This window comes from Callithrix jacchus, chromosome 8, assembly GCF_049354715.1.
Source record: "Callithrix jacchus isolate 240 chromosome 8, calJac240_pri, whole genome shotgun sequence".
Lineage (NCBI taxonomy): Eukaryota > Metazoa > Chordata > Mammalia > Primates > Cebidae > Callithrix > Callithrix jacchus.
In genome coordinates, this window is record NC_133509.1 from 25,996,977 (window position 1) to 26,016,757 (window position 19,781).

The 19,781-nt window shown below is 52.1% G+C and overlaps 1 protein-coding gene across 2 annotated transcripts; it reads right to left on the reverse strand.

Moving 5' to 3' along the window:
- Positions 1 to 1,328: 1,328 nt before the first annotated feature.
- On the reverse strand, positions 1,329 to 19,279 carry CHRNB4 (cholinergic receptor nicotinic beta 4 subunit). 2 transcript variants are annotated; one of them, XM_035259391.3, is made up of 6 exons: positions 19,091 to 19,279; positions 13,501 to 13,649; positions 9,241 to 9,285; positions 9,029 to 9,138; positions 6,957 to 7,935; positions 1,329 to 3,269 (listed from the first exon to the last, which is right to left on the reverse strand). In XM_035259391.3, exons 1-6 carry the CDS (start codon positions 19,143 to 19,145, stop codon positions 3,129 to 3,131), a joined length of 1,479 nt encoding a protein of 492 aa, XP_035115282.1. In that variant the 5' UTR covers positions 19,146 to 19,279; the 3' UTR covers positions 1,329 to 3,128. The 2 variants fall into 2 exon arrangements, with proteins under 2 accessions (XP_035115282.1, XP_008982479.2); XM_008984231.6 differs by lacking the exon at positions 6,957 to 7,935.
- Between the last annotated feature and the right edge of the window lie 502 nt (positions 19,280 to 19,781).

The following is a 19,781-nucleotide window of genomic DNA, read 5'->3' on the forward strand; positions in this document are numbered from 1 at the left end:
AAACTCTCTGCCTGGCATTCAGCAAATTGTGAGTTGCCTTTATTGTTTCCAGAATGTGCTGCCTACCCATATTAAAACCAAACAAAAAGAGACAGTGTGTGGAATGGAAAATGTTTGTAAGAATTGGCACCCACTTCTCAGGCTCCCAATTAGAGCATTCTCATCTCCTGGCAAATGTCCCTCATTGGGACAATATTGTAAGTCATATATCCAACAAAGGGCTTGTATCCAAAATGTATAAGGAACCTTCAAAACTCAACAGTAAGTGTAGATGCATATGAGGGATCTTACTGGGGTGACGCAGATGTTCTAAAACTGGATTCTGGTGATACACTTACAAAAACTCATTGAATGGTACACTTAAAATGGGTGGATTTTATGGCTTGTAAATTATACCTCAATAAAGTTGTTTCCTGGCCGGGTACAGTGGCTCATGTCTGTAATCCCAGCACTTTGGGAGGCTGAGGTGGGCAGATCACAAGGTCAGGAGTTCGAGACCAGCCTGGCCAACATGGTGAAACCCTGTCTCTACTAAAAATACAAAAATCAGCCAGGCATGGTGGCAGACACTTGTAGTCCCAGCTACTCAGGAGGCTGAGGCAGGAGAATCGCTTGAACCCAGAAGGCAAAGCTTGCAGTGAGCCAAGATCACGCCACTGTACTCTAGCCTGGGTGACAGAGCAAGACTCCGTCTCAAAAAAGTTGTTTTCTAACAAAAATCTCAATGTTAAGAAAATGAACATTTTTTTTTAATGAGCAAAAGAAACAGATTCTTCACCAAAGAGGTATACAGAAGACAAAAAAAGCACATGAAAGATGTTCAAATCACTAGCCACCGTGGACATGCGAATTAAAAGCAGGGTGGAATCCAGCTGCTGAACAATTTTGGTGGGATTGCAAAGTGGTACAGCTACTCCAGAAAAGAGTTTCTCCTCCCTCCCTCCCTCCACCCTTTCCTCCCTCCCTCCATCCTTTCCTCCCTCCCTCCCTTCCTTCTTTTTCTGTGTCTCCCAGGCTGGAGTGCAGTGGTACAATCTGGGCTTACTGCAACCTCTCGCTCCCAGGTTCAAGTGATTCTTCTGCCTCAGTCTCCTGAGTAGCTGGGATTACAGGCACACACCACCATGCCCGGCTAATTTTTGTATTTTTAGCAGAGACAGGGTTTCACCATATTGGCCAGGCTGGTCTTGAACTCCTGACCTCAGGTGATCTGCCAGCTCGGCCTCCTAAAGTGCTGGGATTACAGGTGTGAGCCACTGCACCTGGCCTTAACAGTTTCATATAAAGTTAAACACAAACTTACCATATAACCTAGCAATCACCCTCCTGAGTGTTTAAATAAGTGAAAACTTTTATTCATACACAATCCTATATGTAAATTTTTATATCAGCTCTATTCATAATTGCCAAAAACTGGAAACAGCCTAAATGTATGTCAACATCATACAACTGAATACTCCTTAGCAATACAAAAAACCTACTTGATTGAATCTCGAAGGCACTATGCTGAATGAAAGAAGCCGGTCTCCAAGGTCACTACAGTGTGATTCCATTTAAATGGCATTCTTGAAAGGACCCAACTGTAGTGACAGAGAAAGATGTGTGGTTGCCAGGGGCTAGGCGTGGAGGGAGTCAGGATTCTAACGGAATAGCAGGAAGGAGTTGTTTTGGGTGACAAATCTTTCCCGTGTCCTGAATGTGATGGTGGTTATTCCAATCTATACATGTGTTAAAATTCCTAGAACTATATATTTACAAGTCAATACTATATAATAATTTTAAAAACAGAATTTTTTTAGAATGTCCTCCTCCTTTCCACAAATATTCTGAGTGCCTACTACGTGCCAGGCACTGTGCAAAAGATACTATGTGCGGGTAGTTAATCGGAGCATCAGCGTGGGAGACTGACCTGAACCCAGCCATAATAGAGGAGTGGAAAGCGACCAGCGCTACAGCAACATGGAGGAGCAGGCCATACCTTTTAGATGGAGGAACTAGGGACCGCTGCTCAGAGGACAGGTGTCTGAGCTTGAAGGAGGAGTAGTAGCCATTCATTCATTCAATAAGCATTTATTGAGCATCTACTGTGTGCCAAGCTCTGTCCTAGGCCCTAGGGATACCACCATGAACGTGAAGGAGCAGGTCTCTGTTCACATGGAGCTCACACTCTAGTGGGTGAGTTGTGGATGACATATGTGCCAACAGATGAGAGTGGCAGGTACCGAGGAGTGCTCGAGGAAGGTGGCAAGGTAACGTGGCCATAGAGAGACTGCTTTAGAATGATTGGGTGCTTAGGGAAGGCCTCGCAGAGGAGGGGACATTGCAGCAAAGGATGGATTGGAGCCATGCCCTGACTCATGTGATTGTGGAAAGAGTTTGGGAAGCCCTGGGGGAAAAAGGTTCAGGTAGAAGATACAGCAAGCCAGGCATAGTGGCTCATGCTTGTAACCCCAGCACTTTGGGAGCCTGAGGAGGGCAGATCGTTTGAGGTCAGGAGTTTGAGACCAGCCCGGCCAACAAAAATACAAAAATTAGCTGGGCGTGGTGGCGGCTGCCTGTAATCCCAGCTACTGGGGAGGCTGAGGCAGGAGAATCACTTGAACCTGGGAGGCAGAGGTTGCAGTGAGCCGAGGTTGCAACACCGCACTCCAGCCTGGGGGACAGAGTGAGACTCTGTTTCAAAAATAACAAGATATGGCAAATGCCAAGCCTCTGAGCTGGGAAGAATCTACAAGTGTGTGAGGGACTGGACGAGGGGAAGTGGAGCGAGATGGGGATGGAGAGGCAGGCTGACATCATGCCTGGTACGTAGTAGGTGCTGCTACAGTGTTCATCTTCTTCCCCAGTGCCCGGTGCAGGGAAGAAAGACAGGGCGGAACTGAACTGTCTGAAGCTCCCTCTTGCTGGGGCTTCCTGGGATCCCTCCAAGGATTCGGAGAGGACAGTCCAGGCCCCCATCCTTGCCTCTTCCACAGCTGTGGCTGGTTTGATGGGGTTGATGGCCAATGGTCACATATTTATTTAGGGCCTCATCAGCCACAACCCAGAAGGAAGCAGCAAACTGTCCACCTGGCCACTCGCATCCTCTTACTCCACAATACAGGAGGCCCTCAGTCACGCTGGGCAGCCTAGGGCCCTTCAGAAGCTGTATGGGTCTGGAAGAGGGGCGGTAGGAAGAGCCCCACAGTGCCCAGGACACACACAAACACGAACACCCACAGGAATAGCCGGTCCACCACCATAGCCACGTACTTCCAGTCCTCAATGACCTGCAGGCAGACAGAGGGGCTGGTCATAGGTGCCAAGTACTGGGGTCCCTCCTTGCCCTGAGTCAGGCCCTTACTATCTGGCCAGGGACTCCACAGGCCATACGTGGAACTGCATACTAGGCGGGCCTCTCAGTTGGGCCGCTCTGAGCCTCTGGCTGTCCCCCACCTCCACCCTGCCTGTCCCCCACAGCACTGCAGGGCCAGTGGGAACTTGGACTATACAGAAAAGTTGGCAATGTGAGGGCTTCTTAATGCCATATATCGTGATTTGAAAACCCAAACTGGTTATAAATAGGAGATGGGGCCTAAGGATCTCAAAGCTCCATCTTCTCATTTTCACCCCAGACTCACTGCCTGAACTGTGAGTGATTCCGGCCCCACCTAGTTCAGTGAGAGCAGGACAATGGGGCTTACAGAACACCTGGAAATCCTGCTGTTTAATTTGCTCAAATCTGTTCGCAGCAGCATCTGTTTCCAGTAATTAAGACCCAGCCTCCTCCTGCTGCGTCATCTGGGTCTCTCTCTCTCTCTCGTCTTCTTAGACCCTGCTGTGGGGTGTAAGGTGGGCAGAGACCTGGCTGGCCTCCAGAGGGGCCACCACAGATGGGCCTGTGTCCTTCCATCTGGGTGAGATGGCCACTCACATCCTCTCATCCATGTGCCCATGTGCCCAGCATCCTGGCCTCCCTCCCCTATGCCTTCTTTCACACCCAGGCCGGCTGGCTCACACTACATCCACTCCCTGGCAGAGACTGACGGGATCAGAAGGCCTGTGAGATCAGCAGAGGCTCTGGAATTGGAAAAGTGGGCAGCAACGGGCATGCTAACGTCAGTGACCCAGTTTGTCAGGGCCTGTCAATGGTATGTCTACAGTGCGGGATAATCCTGTCAAGCCAGCCCCGACACCCGAAACCAAGCACGACTGGCACCTATCCCTAAGACTCAGCAGGCACAGCACAGCTCTCTCCACAGAGCACTCCTTGGCATTCTTTTTTTTTTAACAGCCCTAATTTTAAGTAGCACACGCATGTGTGTGTGTGTGTGTGTGTGTCTGTGTCTGTCTGTGTGTCTGCGTCTGTGTGCTTTTCCCTTTTAATATTTTTGTGCTATTTATAGTGACCAGTTAATCACCAGGGTGGGTGAAAGTACTGAAGATGAGAAGCAGCAGGGGCTGCCTTGGAGGCAGGCAGGCTCTGGAAGGGAAGAAAGCCTCTTTTCTCCCACTATCCATGAGAAAGCCAATCAACCAATAAGCCCACCATGCGCTCAGTGCAGGGCAAGAAACTTGCAAAGGCAAGAGAGTTTAAGGATGTCAGGCAGATCTGGGTATGGAGCCTGGCACTGCCCCAGGCCGGCTATGTGACACTGGCCAAGTCAGTGAACCTCTCTGAGCTTTGCTTTGAAAACTTCCCCTATTGTAAAATTGGGGTTCTGGTAAAAGCCACTTCACAGGGTTCCAGGGAGGGTTGGCAGTCACGTGTGTCAACTCCTGGCACAGCACCTGATGTGTGGCTGGAGCTTAATCAACGCTGCTGTTTATAATGACAGGGGTCCCCCCTGGCTCCTTCTCTTAAGAGGCCTGTAATTAGTTGAGCTAGAAAGAGCAGAAGGCAGGTGAGTGCCAAGGGGGTGGTGAGGTCTTTAGAAGAGAGTTCAGGTTGGGTGCCGGCTGAGCCAGGGGTGTAGGAGACCAGCACTTCTCAACCTAGAATGTGCACATGAAACACCACGGACTGGATAAAAATGCAGGCTCCAATATGCCTCCCACAGAGATTCTGGCTCAGTCAGAGGGTGGTCCCACAGCGTCGCCCACATGGCTCTCAGTTAGCCGGCCGGGCCCAGGCTGCATGTTAATGTTTGGGAGCCAATAAATTAGGTGAGGCTGAAGTATGGAATGGTTTTAACCTAAGTAATAGCATGATCAAATTAATGTTTTAGAAAGTGAAATCTGAGAGTCCTACAGAGCTGTGCTTCTCAAACTGCAACAGGTCTGGGAATCTCCTGGGGATCTTGTTAAAATGCAGATTTGGAGCCAGCTGGTCTGGACTGGGCCTGAGACTCTGCATTTCTGATAACTCCCAGGCAATGCCAGTGCTGCTGGTCCAAGACCGACACCAGAAGAATATCTCATGTCCTATATTCCATTTGTTTGCATTTCTCTTCCTTCCTTGGCCCAGTGTGATTCTGGAGCTGTTCCTGCTCTTTTCTCTTCAGGCTAACTAATGGAATGCAGGCGCTTCCCCTTGAGGATGCAGTGAGTGGAAAGCAAGCTCAGAAAGATAAGAACGAGGAGACATCCACTTTTTCCCATGCAGCTGCATGGGGGAAGACACCGTGTTGTGTCACCAAAACCTGCCCAAAGAATCTGAACTGAAGGTGTTGATAGGAGAACACTCACAAGAGCATGAAAGTTGTTCTCCCGCCTGGCCTGGAAATGGGTGTGAAAATTTCTGTCACCACCGGATTCTGTGTTGTTACTCTGAAATTGTCCTTGGAAGTGTTATTTATTCAAAGGAGTCATGTGAAATATCCAGACTCCAGCACTTATTGCTTTGTTCTGTGAAAGTAAATGAAATCTCTTTTTAAAATATCTGTAATTCTAGGTTGAGCACGGTGGCTCACACCTGTAATTCCAGCACTTTGGGAGGCTGAGGTGGATGGATCACCTGAGGTCAGGAGTTCAAGACTAGCCTGGCCAACATGGTGAAACCCTGTCTCTGCTAAAAATACAAAAATTAGCCAGGCGTGGTGGCAGGCACCAGTAATTCCAGCTACTCGGGAGGCAGAGGCAGGAGAATCGCTTGAACACAGGAGGTGGAGGTTACAGTGAGCCGATGGTGCCACTGCACTCTAGCCTGGGCCACAAGAGAGAAACTCTGTCTCAAAAAAATAAAAAATAAAATAAAATCTGTAATTCTAGTTAGCACAATTGATTAATTCGTTACCCTGGAAATCCTAGTATTTTTACTGATGTTCCTGTAGCCGTGAGAGCTCTAAGAGCTTGAATGGCTCCTTTGCAAGTCTAAAGAGGATGGGGCCGACACATTGGTACCCAGCCCACTTGTGTTCCCTAAAGGCTGCAGAGTCATTTCCCAGCCTTCCATTTCTGGCACCTGCATTTCCTCTCTCCTCTGCCCCAGGACTTTCTCCAGCACCAAGTGCGCTTGCTCTGGAGGCTGGCATTACCTGGAAGCGCAGGGGAATTAGTGTCCTTACGGAATGGGGGATGGTGGGTAAACACCTCAGCCTCCCTCCAGGGGTGTGATTCTGAGGCTTGTTCCCATGGGTCCTCAGAACGTCTGCAAGGGTACTGAGTCCTGGGTGCCCACGGCAGCATCCTGCTCATTCATATCGTATTCTGGCTCTTCTCCTTTCCCTGTCTCACCTTCCCTCCTCCCTCACTGTGCTTCCAGGGATCACATCTCCAATAAGCCACCTGCCCTCAAGTCCCCATCTTAGGGTTTGCTCCTGGGACATCTAAAACAAACAAAAAATCACTGGCACTTCCTTCCTCTCCCTGGATGCATGAAGCTATAATATTCAATAAGAGCTCATTTCCATTTTGGATTCCTTATGCAGAGTTTGAGCGTCCTTGTCCCCTATGAGTTAACTGCAGGAAGTGGAAACTGGTGTTACTATCTGAGCCTTTCTGTTGGGCAGGTGGGACGGGGCTGGTGAGCAACTTACACTCTGGTCTTCATCGTCATTCTTCATGTGCTGGGCGATGAAGCTGACACCTTCTAATGCCTCCTGCACATCCTGTGGGAACCTCCTGGAGGACCGCAGCCGGAAGTCCCTGGGGACACCCACCAGGGTGGAGCCGGCTGGAGACTTGGGAGCTGCAGAGGCAGGGTTCACAAAGTACATGGAGTTCCCATAGAGGTTGGAGGGGCTGGCGGAGGTGGCAGCGGCCTCGGGCTTGGTCAGGCGTGACTTGCTGGGCAGGAGGGCTCTGGCCGGGCTGCTGTTGGGGCCAGGGCGCTTCATGAAGAGGAAGGTGGGCAGCTTGTGCAGGAAGCAGCGCTTGACCCAGGGCGCCATGGTGTGGGTGCTGGGCGAGCGGTGATGCACATTGAGCACACAGACGCTGGTGACGATGGAGAAGGTGACCAGCACCATGGTGAACATGAGGTACTTCCCGATGAGCGGCACGTCGAGGGAGGTGGGCGGCACGATCTTGGAGATGAGCAGCAGGAAGACGGTGAGCGCCAGCAGCACGGAGATGCACAGCGTCATCTTCTCGCCACAGTCGGATGGCAGGTAGAAGACGAGGATGGCCAGCGAGGTGATGAGCACGCAGGGGATAATGAGGTTGATGGTGTAGAACAGCGGCTTGCGCTTGATGATGAAGTCATAAGTCACGTCTACGTAGCTGGGGTCCTGTGGGTTCACTGTCCTTCGCCCTGGGAGGGCCACTATGTCCCACTCGCCACTGGGAGTAAAGTCATCCATGCTGGCTGTGGGCGACATGAGGACCATGTCTATCTCCGTGTGGTCGTAGGTCCAGGAACGGAACTTGAGGGTGCAGTTCTGCCGGTCGAAGGGAAAGTGCTTCACCTCAATTTTGCAGGCGCTCTTGTAGATGGCAGGGGGCAGCCACAGGACGCTGCCATTGGACCGGACTATAACATTGGTGTAGACAGACACCTCATAGGTCCCGTCGGCGCTGGGCAGGGGCAGGGCACAGACAACATCGTGAAACCCATACACAAGGCCTGGCCTGGCCTCAGAACTCACTGAAGAGCCCTTTGGGAGTTTTTCCCACTAGTCGCCCTTCCAATCCCCCGGGCCCCCACGGAAAGGGGCCTGCCTTTGTTGGCAACTATGTGGTGGAGAGAGCCCTACCATCAGACACTCTTATGGCTTCCCATGGAATAGCTCATTTAAGCCTCTCAGTAGTCCAGTGAGGTAGGGTTTATTATTATCCCCATTCTACAGATGGGAAAGCCAAGGCCCAGAGAGTTTAAATGACTTCTTCAAGGTCAGAAAATGTGTAAGCAGGACAGTTGGGGTGAACTCAGGTCTGTCTGTCCCCAGACAGCACTTTTTCTTTTTTGAGACAGAGTCTCGCTCTGTCGCCAGGCTGGAGTGCAGTGGCGCGATCTTGGCTCACTGCAACCTCCGCCTCCCAGGTCCAACCTCAGCCTCCCCGAGTAGCTGGGACTACAGACATGCACCACTACTTCCGGCTAATTTTTGTATTTTTAGTAGAGATAGGGTTTCACCATACTGGCCAGGCTGGTCTCAAACTCTTGACCTCGTGATCCACCCACCTCAGCCTCCCAAAGTACTGGGATTACAGGCATGAACCACCACACTCAGCCAGACCACACACTCTTAGCCATTTCACGCTACTGCTGATGTAATACTAAGTCAGGGAGAATCGCTTTGGCTTCCTCCACCTGCCTAAGATATTTACCCATAGTAAGTCAGTGCTACTGACACCCAACACTGGCAAAGCTCAAAAGGATAGGATGGAGCAGAATAAGGGTGCTGAGCTTGAGGTCAGGTCACTGCTGTGGTCCCGGCTGTACTTCAGTGAATTAGACAAGGCCCCTCCCCGCCAGCCTCAGACTCCCCATCTGTAACTGATGGCTCCGGCTCTGCTTACCTCTGCTTCTCTTTTAGCTTGATGGCCTGGAAGGCTGGGTAAAGCAGAGATGGGGCCCACAGTTGGACTCAGGCCTGGATGACTCTTAGGGCTGGGCCTGCTGCCCTGGCCTGGCTGTCACCAAGCCTCAGCCAACCCCACCACTCACTTGTTGTAAAGCACAATGTCGGGCAACCAGAGGCGCTTTGCCGGGATCCTCAGGATGTTCACACCCTCATAGCGGGAGCTGTTCCAGGTCAGGCGGTAGTCAGTCCATTCCTGGACAGACAGGCAAGGCCCTGTCACTTGCAGGTCTACTGCCACCAAAGGGCAGCCTTAGAGAAGACATCTCTTGGGCTAGGGGCCCTGCAGGGCACTTACCTGTTTCAGCCAGACATTGGTGGTCATGATCTGCTCTCGCTCATTCTGGGGAGGGAAACAGGGCTATCAGTTCACCAGGAAGAAGGAGGCTTACGAATGGATTTCACTTGATTGTGCAAAGGGCTGTGAGCTCCAGGCCCTTGTGACCAACGACTGCCCAAACATCTCTTGGATGGCTCAGAGGTATGTCATACCCAGCATGTTTGAGACAAAGCTCATGATTTTCCCAAAGCCTGGTCCTCCTCTGGCTTCATTGTCTCAGTGAATGGCATCCCTAGCCATCCATTTCCACAAACCAAAAACGTGGACATTGCCTCTAACACTGCTCTCCGATCCATCAATAAGTCTTGTAAATTATATTTCCTAAAGCATCTCATATGTGTCTGCTTCTCTCCTCTGCCACCATCCTCTGTCACCTGGACTACTGCCATGGCCCTGTCACTGGTCTTTCTGCTCTGTCCTGGCCTGCCTTTGGTCCATTCTCTAGATGTAGCCAGGGTGATCCCCTTAAATCTCAGTGTCGTTGACTAGTTGCTCTGCTGCCTCATCTCATCCGAAGGAAAAGCCAAAGTTCTGCTTAGAGTCTACAAGGCCCTAGTGACCTGCCTCCCCTCCACCCCTCACCCCATCAGCTCCCTTACCTGTTATCTCAGCACTACCATTTGCTCATTCCACGTCCACCACACTGTCTCGGCTCCGGCACACACTATTACCTTTCCTGGAAACCCACCAGGATGCTTCCACACTTTCTTTTGCTATCAGAAATGTCATCCCATCATCAAAGAAGTCTTCCCTGACCTACATAAAATAGCCCCGCTGTCCCTGCCCTGCCTTATTTTTCTTTTTTGTAATTTTTTGTTTATTTTCTTGAGACAGGGTCTCACTCTGTTGCCCAGGCTGGAGGGCAGTGGCGTGATCTTTGCTCACTGAAATCTCTACCTTCCAGTGGTCCTCCCACCTTAGCCTCCTGAGAAGCTGGGACCACAGGCACAGGCCACCATACCTGGTATAATTAAAAAAATTTTTTTTGTAGAGATGGGGTTTCATCCCGATGCCCAGGCTGGTCTCAAATTCCTGAGCTGAAGTGATCCACTCACCTCAGCCTCCTGAAGTATTGGCCTTACAGGTGCGAGCCACCTCACCAAGTCTCATTTTGTTTCACAGCATGTATCACCTCTAAACACCATCTATCCATCTGTGTATTATCTGCCACCTCCCACTAGAATCTAATGGCTATGAGGAAATAAGGCAGCTAGAAGAGTATGTGACATGTTGGATGCTCCATAAACATTTTCTGTATAAACACACGAATCCTCCTACCATCATTCCAGGCCACATCATCCATACCTCACCTAGACCCTGTAATACTTTCCTAACGGGTCCATGGTCATTCCGTCCACCACCATTACCGTACACACACATCTGTTGTTCCTATGCAGCCAGAATAAACTTTCCAAAATTCCTGTCCTTTTTATCCCTGTTTAGATTACTTCCTTGGCTTTCTTCACTTACAGAATAAAAATCCCACTCCTTCACAGGGTCTGCAGGGCCTTGCCAGGTTTCCCAGCCTCATGTCATCTCCCCGCGTCCTTTTGTTCTGTCCTACAGCCCCCTGGCCTTCTTTAGTGTTTTGGATATGTCTTGTGGTCTCAGTCAGTACTATTTTTGCTGCCTCCTCTTCATCAACATAACTTGCAGCATACTGGTCTCAGTTTAGGAGTCACTTCCTCAAGGAACCTACAACTAGATAGGATTATCAGTAAGATAAGGTTCAGCTGCCAGTAACCGTGATCCAGAGTAACACAGACTTAAGTAAAGTAGAAATTCATGTCCCTATCATGTTAACACTTTAGACATACATGGTAGTTCTGCTCTACAAAGTTCTGGTAGAAACCCAGATTTTTTCCAACTTTCTTCTCTACCATACCTGGAGTGCGGCCCTCATAAGAATGGACCAAATAACTACTGGAGCTACAATGTAAATTCCACATTCCAGGCTGTTGGTGGGGAGGGAGAAGGGAGAAGAAGGATGCAGGCCAATTGTCTCATTTTGATTAGAGTATTTAGGCCATTTACATTTAATATAGTTATGATATTTTATTTATTTATTTATTTATTTATTTATTTATTTATTTATTTATTTTTAAGACAGAGTCTCACTCTGTGACCCAGGCTGGAGTGCAATGGTGCATGCAATCTTGGCTCACTGCAACCTCTACTTCCTGGGTTCAAGCGATTCTCCTGCCTCAGCCTCCTGGGTAGCTGAAATTACAGGCACATGCCACCACGCCCAGCTAATTTTTTTTTTTTTTTGTATTTTTACTAGAGACAGGGTTTCACCTTGTTTGTCAGGCTGGTCTCAAACTCTTGACCTCATGATCCGCCCACCTCGGCCTCTCAAAGTGCTGGGATTACAGCGTGAGCCACTGCACCCAGCTATGTTTACATTTAAACCTACACCCTGAGCTTCCACAGCCTCAGATCTCCCTCCCTGCATACCCTCAGTCTCTTTCCAAGTGGCATCTGGGACTTTGTATCATCTCTCTCACAGGTCTGGGAGTAAAGGTGAGGTTCAGGGACTTGAGCTGGTGTTCTCTGGTGTCTTCCAGGAGACTGGTCAAGTATAGGGGAGATGACTTGGAAAGAGGGAGACTCAGAGGAGAGTCAAGGACATTGAAACAGGCAAGCCCCTGGGCAGGAACAGAGATGAGAGTGAGCAGAGGAAACAGTGCTGGGGCAGGGGAGCAGGTGGGAGGGTCAGGGAATAAGCGGGGCTAGAGAGGTTGGGGTGGGGATGCTGGCAAGGGAGTGCCTGGCTTGCCAGACTCAGGAGTCGATTAGAAAAGAGGTGCTTTGACAAGCCTGCTTGCCTTACCCAGCACTAAATCCCTACCTGCTCCCTAAAAATTCCCATCTTTAAACTGCTTGTATCTATAACCCTCCCTCCTTAAAGAAAGAGAAAGAAAGAAAGAAATCCTGAAAAATAGGAGGACAATACCCTCTCGTGTCCTGGCAGCCTACTACCTAATATTTACTGTATACTTGAGCTTTCAGAAATATGACTTGCATGGGTGAGGACTGGCGGCTGCGTCCCCTCCAGCTTCCGGTAGCCTCTATCACCCTATAGGGTCTGCAGAGCAGACCTGACCAGGCAGCCTGATCTTGGAAGTGCGGCAGAGCCTCCTGCTCCTTCACCCTCACTAGGAACAGCAGCTGCATGGCGGCAGCTGGGCTCACCCCATTAAGCAAGAAGCCCTGGGCTGGACAATAACACTCAGACCACCAGCGTGGGCGAGTCTGGTTGAAAGCCCTCTCTCCTTCCTTCCGGTTTGACTAGGGAGAGGGAGGGGCAGAGAGTACAAGGCTCTCCAGCCCTCCCCATCCTGGGTCTGTGCATCCTCCCAGGAGATGGAGTCAGTCATTAATTTGGCAAAAGTCTTGTTGAGGACTGTAGGTTTGACAGTCTGGGTGTGTGGGGCCAGCCATGCTCGAGAGATTCTGGCATTTCAGAAGACAGCCACCTGGCCAGAGGAGGGTCTGCCCGCTTGGTGATATCTTTCCCTTGGCTGGACATGGCGCCGGCGCCACACACTCTCTTCTCGTAAATGCATCTCCAACTCAAAGGCAGCAGACAGAAGAGAAATTCCCAGGCACTTCCTCCCTCAGCACCCCCGCCTCTGCCCCACACCCAAATGTGAAGAACCTGACAATGGTCCCTGTGAATGCCACCATCCATGCCTCCTTTCCATGCCTGCAGCAGCCATGCCCACCGTCCAGACCCCCACCCGCCTGGCTCAATCGGCGCTGCACTGCCTCTGGTCCTGCCCCCACAGCTGGGCCTCTGTACCCATCAGTTTCCCGAGTCTGGTTCTTATTTCCCCCAACAAGTAGGGAGCATGCAAGGTCACCTGTTGAGCAAGCTGGGGGAGAGAATAGGGTGGGGCTGTGAGGACAAGGAGGGGAAGCTTATGGCTGTGCTGGAGACCCAGCTGAGCAGGGTCTATGGCAGGCCCACTGGCTGCCTGCCCAGTGGCCATCCCACTCCCACCCTCATTTCTTTGTTATAACAAAACCACGACTTCATTAAATATTGGACATCTATGTACTTTGTGGACCCTTCTGCAGCCTCCCTGACAGGTACTGGTAAGTCTAAGTCAACTCTAGGTAGTCATTTCATTTTTCTGGCCAATGATTGCTTAGGGCTTGGACATGAGCAACCTCTCCACCTGAGCCTGAGCCACGGCTGCCCTCTGCACATACCACGCTGATGAGCTGGGCCAGGGAGAGCTGCAGCTTGATGGAGATGAGTTGTGAGGAGCTGGAGGCTGGGCGGATCAGGTAGTTGTAACGGGTTTTGTTCAGAAGATCGTCTATCAGCTTCTCCTCAGCATTGGCCACGCGGCAGTCCCCTAGGAAAACACACAGTCAGACCTGCTGGGCCCTCATGCAGCCTGACCCCACTGCAGCCTGTGGCAGCAAAGGGGACAGCTGAGAGGGAGCACAGGTGCCCTTAGGGCTGGCTGAAGCAGTTAAGGCGCTGGCAGGCCTGCCTCTCCTTGGGGACTTCAAATTAAATACTTTCAAGACAGAGTTCAGCTGTCTCCTCCCCATGCCGTACCTCTTCCTCCTCCTCTTCCCTTCAGCAATGATTGGCAGCCCGCACTCTACATATCTGGTACAAACACCAGGTTTCTCTTCTTGACCTCTCCCGTGGTTCATCCAAGTAGCCACCTAGTCCTGTTTTTTTTTTTTTTTTTTGAGAGTCTACTCCGTGGCCCAGGCTGGAATGCAGTGGTGTGATCTTGGCTCACTGCAACCTCTGCTGCCCAGGTTCAAGCAATTCTATTTCAGCCTCCAGAGTAGCTGGGATTACAGGCCTGTGCCACCACACCCAGCTAATTTTTGTATTTCATAGAGAAGGGGTTTCACCGTGTTGGCCAGGCTGGTCTCGAACTCCTGACCTCCGGTGATCCACCCGCCTCAGCCTCTCAAAGTGCCGGGATTACAGGCATGAGCCGCCGGGCCAGCCTTAGTCCTGTCCTTTACTTTCCAAGCCACATCCCCACCTCCTCACCCCTGCCCTCCTTCTGGCCTCTCCACATCCCACTCTGCCCCTGCCATTTATGTAGTATACAGTGCCAGAGGGGTCTTTCTACAGCAAACTGGTCTAAGGCCCTTCCCTACCCACAATTCTTGGAGCTGTAGGTGGAGTTAAAAATCAAGTGTTTTGGCTTGGCATTCAAGGCCCTTTCCCTGCCGGCACTGCCTTACCTTTCTCAACCTGATTTTCTGCTGCCTCTCTACCACTACCTCAGATATTCAGATACTCCCTCTTCTGGCCATAGCCTACTGTTTGCCTTTCCCCGTGACCTTCGCTGTCTAGCTTCCTTTATTTATTTATTTATTTTTAAGAGACCAGGCTGGGGGATCTTGCTAAGTTGTCCAGGTTGGTTTCAAGTGATTCCTCCTGGATTCAAAGGATCCTCCCACTTCAGCCTCCTTAGTGGCTGGGACTACAGGTGCAGTCCCACCACACCCAGCTTGTCTGACTTATTTGAGCACACTCTTCTGCCAGGATTGCCCCCAGCCCACCAGTTATAAATTATCTGGGGGTCGATCTTGTGCCAGGGACTTTGCTACATGTTGAGGATAACAGCAAGTGAAACCAGAAGGGGTTCCTGCCACCAGAGCACTCACAGTGCAGGGGAGCAGCCCCATTACTCAAATGTGGGTTTGGGTGCAGAACTGGGTATGAGGTGGTGCTTTTCCTAAGAAGAAACAGAGCTGAGATGGGGGGATTTTCCTGGTTCAGACTTAGACCTACAGAGTGCAAGGTCCCTCTGAGACACCAAATGAAGGGTCCTGGTCTGGAGCTTCAAGGAGAGGTCTTAGCTCAGAGCCACATTCACGAGCCAACCTAAATGCAGCCTCCTGCAGGGAGCCCCCCTGAGCTTCCACAGCCTCAGATCTGCCCCTCTGCATAGCCCTGATCTTTTGCCAAGTGGCGTTTGGGTCTTTATGTCATCTCCCTCACATGTCCGGGAGTAAAGGCCAGGTTCAGGGACTTTAGCTTGTGTGCTCTGGTGTCTTCAGGGAGAATGTGTAAAGCAGAGAGGAGGCAGCTTGGAGAAAGGGAGTCTCAGAGGAAAATCAAGGACATCTGAGCAGACAAGCCTGGGGGCAGGAAAAGAGATGAGAGTGAGCAGGAGGAAACAGTGCTGGGGCCAGGGAGCAGGTGGGAAGATCAGGGAATAAGGGAGCTGGAGAGGTGGGGGTGGGGATGAGCTAGAGGCTCAGGCGTCGATGACATCCTTTCGTAAGGGCCAGTTCACCTAGTTGTACCAAACCCCTCCCTCTGTGAGTAGGGCCAGAGGGCCCAGAACACAGATCAACCCAATGGGCAGGCCTGAGGTGGACTCAGGGGTGGGTGCTGGGCTGGACTCCTGGCCACGGGGAGCAGCCGCTACCCTGCCTACTCCATCCACTTTCCAACTCGCTGCCTATGTGGAGCAGATGCAATATTTAGTGCCTTGTGAAAGATGCTCCTTGTGCACCTGCTGCCTGCTGCCCCTCCCCCCAACTGCCCTGGGCTCTCCAGAGGGGGGTCCTACAGATGCTTGGCCTAGATTCTGAGCCCTGCCTCTTATACCCGGGACCCCTTTCCCAGAGTACCCGGGAAGCCAGTCCGTAGCCCCAGGCTAGAGCTGGGTCCCTCCCACAGCCCTTCTTTAGTGTGTCTGTGTGGACTGACTGATTTCATAGAGAGGCATGTGTCTTGCCCAAGCCCATTCGGCATGTCTGAGGCAGCTCTGGGGCCAGATCTGCAGCTCCCAGCCCCTAGCCCTGCAATACTAGGGAAGGCTAGATCCTATATCTCTGAAGTCGCACCAGGCTGGTCCAACTGAGTTCCTGACTCCAGGGCTGTTCTGCAGGCTGTGGGGCTCATGCTACAGCTCTGAGCCCATCTGATGTGCTCAGGTGGCTCACCTTTGGGCCTGTCCTGCCTCTCAGGCATTCAGCTGACCCAGAGGGACTCCACCATCTTGACCACCAGCTGTGGGCTTGAGTTAGAGGTCCCCAGAACCTTAGACCATTTGGCGCAACCCCCCATTTCTCAGCTGGGTAAGCTGAGACCAAAGAGGGGAAGAAACTTTCTCAGGTGCCCCCAGCAAGTCAGAGGCAGACCAGGTCTAGGAGCCTCTTCCTGACAGAGGGCTTCCCTGAGCCCTGAGTCTTCTTCAGTGCCTCACTCACTTCCCTGTAAGGAGACTGCCCTGCAGAGGCTGGAAATGCTGCTGTCCAGGGCAGTGTGTGCCCGTGACTGCACCAGTGTTTGTACTTGTGAGTGTATGGGGGTGGGGGTCAGGGGTTCAAATAAACAGCAGGGATACTGGGGGCTGGAATGCAACCCCCCCCTTACCCCCAAAATGGGGGGGGGGGAGCTCAGCCCAGCACAGCACATGCCTAGACTTTCCAATCTACTGAATGCCTGTGAGGCCAGCTGGGCTCAAAAGACAAGGAACAGGCCTTTCACCCCCAGACGGAAGGGGTGGCCTGGGATTGATTCCTGGAAGCTTCTGCAGCGCGGTTGGAGACTCACGTCGCAGCCCTGGGGCTGACAGTTAGACAGAGAAGCCGCCACTAGGGGTCAGTCATGATCCAATGGTTCTGATGCGGAGTGGGCCCCACCAGCCTCTGCCCAGCATTGTCTTCCAGGCCTTTATGGGAAAAACTGTTCCCCAAGAGAAAGGGGCTAACCATCTGAGAGGAAGCCATAGCTGGAATTCTAAATTGTGTGAGTGTGTATCCAGTTTGAAAAGCATATCCAATCTAAACATTTATATTGGAAAAATGGAAAGATATACCCTTTGTTTTTGAATACAAACTACAGAAAGTAACAGTTAACAGACTCTTATGGTGAAGATTAGATTCTGCATCTGGAAAGGCACAGTGATTTTTCAGCTGGGGTGTATGTCCTTAACTGAGGAAGGGAACACGGTATTTATTAAAAGGCAGCTATGAAATTTTTTTTTAAGCAGAGAAGTTACCTTTCATAAAGAGCTTACCACATTCTATTAGTACTTTTTCCATCATGTGTATTAATCACCTGGATGCTTGTATAAATGCACATTCCTAGGCTTTGTTCCCAGAGATTCTGATTCTGTGAGCCTAGGGTGGGGCCCAGAAATCTGTACGGGGTGATGCAGGCTGCCCTGGACCACACCTAAGAAACACTGCAACTGCCCCACACACATCCACATCTCCAAATATGTAGGCAGGCCATATTGTCTCCATAGAACAGATGGGGAAACTGAGACTCAGGATGGTGAAAGAAATGGCACAGAGTCACCCAGTAAGTAGTGGCAGAGCCACAATACACATACTGCCTGAAGCCACAATATACACACTGCCTGGAGCCACAGTACACACACTGCCTGCAGCCACAGTACACACACAGACTGCAGCCACAGTACACACACAGCCTGGAGCCACAATACACACACAGCCTGCAGCCAGAGTACACACATTGCCTGCAGCCACAGTACACACACGGCCTGCAGCCACAATGCACACAATTGCCTGGAGCCACAATACACACACAGCCTGGAGCCACAATACACACACAGCCTGGAGCCAGAGTACACACATTGCCTGCAGCCACAGTACACACACGGCCTGCAGCCACAGTACACACACTGCCTGCAGCCACAACACACACACTGCCTGGAGCCACAACACACACACAGCCTGCAGCCACAACACACACAGCCTGCAGACACCAACTTAGATGAGAGCTCCACCTCCCTAGAGGAGTAGTACAAACTACTTTCTGTAGTTTGTATTCCAAAATGATGAGTATATCTTTCCATTTTTTCAGTATAAATGTTTAGATTGGATATGCCTTCCAAACTGCACACACACTCACACGGTTTAGAATTACAGCTATGGCCTCCTCGCATATTATTAGCCGGTTGTATGTTCCCTGACTCCTACCTCCTGCCTCCCCCGTGGTGGGTCTCTATCCAAGGAAGAGGTAGCCCTGGTCCTCTAGGCTGACTGGGCCTTGGAGGAAAAGTCTGGGTGAGTGTAGGAGCTAGGAGGGCCCTTGGAATTCAGGTGAGGAAACTGAGGCCCAGAGAAGGCAGTCTACCAGGAGAAGGGCTGGGTCTCCTTCTTGAGTGTTAGGTCCAACTTCACCAGTCTGGGCTTCAGTCCAGCTGGCTGTCCAGGCCCGGTACATCTCAGATGGGTGACCAGAGGCTGTGGTGCCATAAAACGTGTTTCCTGGGAGATCCACCCCAAAGCACAAAACAGTCAAAGGCTGGTGATTTAAGCAAGCCCCCTTTCCTATTGGCCCAGTTTCCCCATCTCTACCACAGCTGTGTTAGAGGAGACTTCTCGCTAAGGCTGAGCAGCAGATTCACTCCCGAGTGCCTACCCCGCCCTGGTGGCCAGCCCCTCTGTGCTCATGCTTCAAGAAAGTCACCTCAAGCAAAAAAAGGGCCTCGGCCCTGTTGGGAGCGGGAGCTGGTGCACTACCAGCCTCCCAGACAGCGGGGATGACCCAGGCTTCCTGCCCCGCTGCCCAGCCCACAGGCACTCGCCCCTCAGGGTGGCCCTGGCCCTTGGGGAAGAGTTGGCCCCCACTCCAAACCTGGCAGAACCACGCACGCAGGCCCGCCCCCGCCGCCTCGGCGAGTGGGCTCAGCCCTGCCCACGCCCCCATCTGGCCAGGACAGCCTCGGGCCACTCCTCCCGGCGCAGGGCACCCTCTCTTCCACCTGTGGCCAGTCCAGCCCCGTTCAGCCCAACCCAGGCGCCCCTCCCTTCCTTCCCGAAAAGAACTCACCGCGCCCGCAAAGGGCGAACAGGAGGAAAAGGACCAGGGAAGGCGCGCGCCTCATGGCCGGGGGGGGGGGCGGGTGGCAGCCGCCGCGAGCTCCGCTGTCGGGTCACAGGGCACCCGGGAGCAGCGCGCGCGGTCGAGTGACCTCCCGGTCCCCGAGGTTTGCTGCGCGGCGGCGCTCACTAGGACCCCGCGGAAAGCCCAGCCGAGCCCCGCGTGGGCAGCAGCTGGGAGCCCCGCCCACCCGGGGGATGAACTGGGTCCGCTGCTCCGCTCCGACGCCCGTGGGTGGTCTGGACCCCGCCGGCCGCCTAGCTCCGGCCTCCCAACCTTCCCCAAGGAAGGCAGGCAGGACGGCGCCTGCACCCCTGGTACAGCTGGGGAGACTCGAGGGCGGCGGACGCTAGCACAGGATGCCTCTACTCTTGGGGAAGAGCACGTGCTGGGCCGGGGAGGTGCTAGGGCTTTGCCTCCCTCACCTCCAAGATGCTTTTAGGCAAATGACTCATCTCAAGTTCTTACTCATGGGGTTTGCTGACAGAAAGGACATTGCAGGGTGAGCCGAGAGGGAGCGCTGCTCTCTGCAGACTTAGCAGGGAGGGCACTCAGGAAAAGTGAGTGGAATCTGGGAGGGTGAATAGCTCAGGGCCCCTCATCCAGCTTGGCGGCTGGGGAAGGAGCAGAGTTAAAGGGA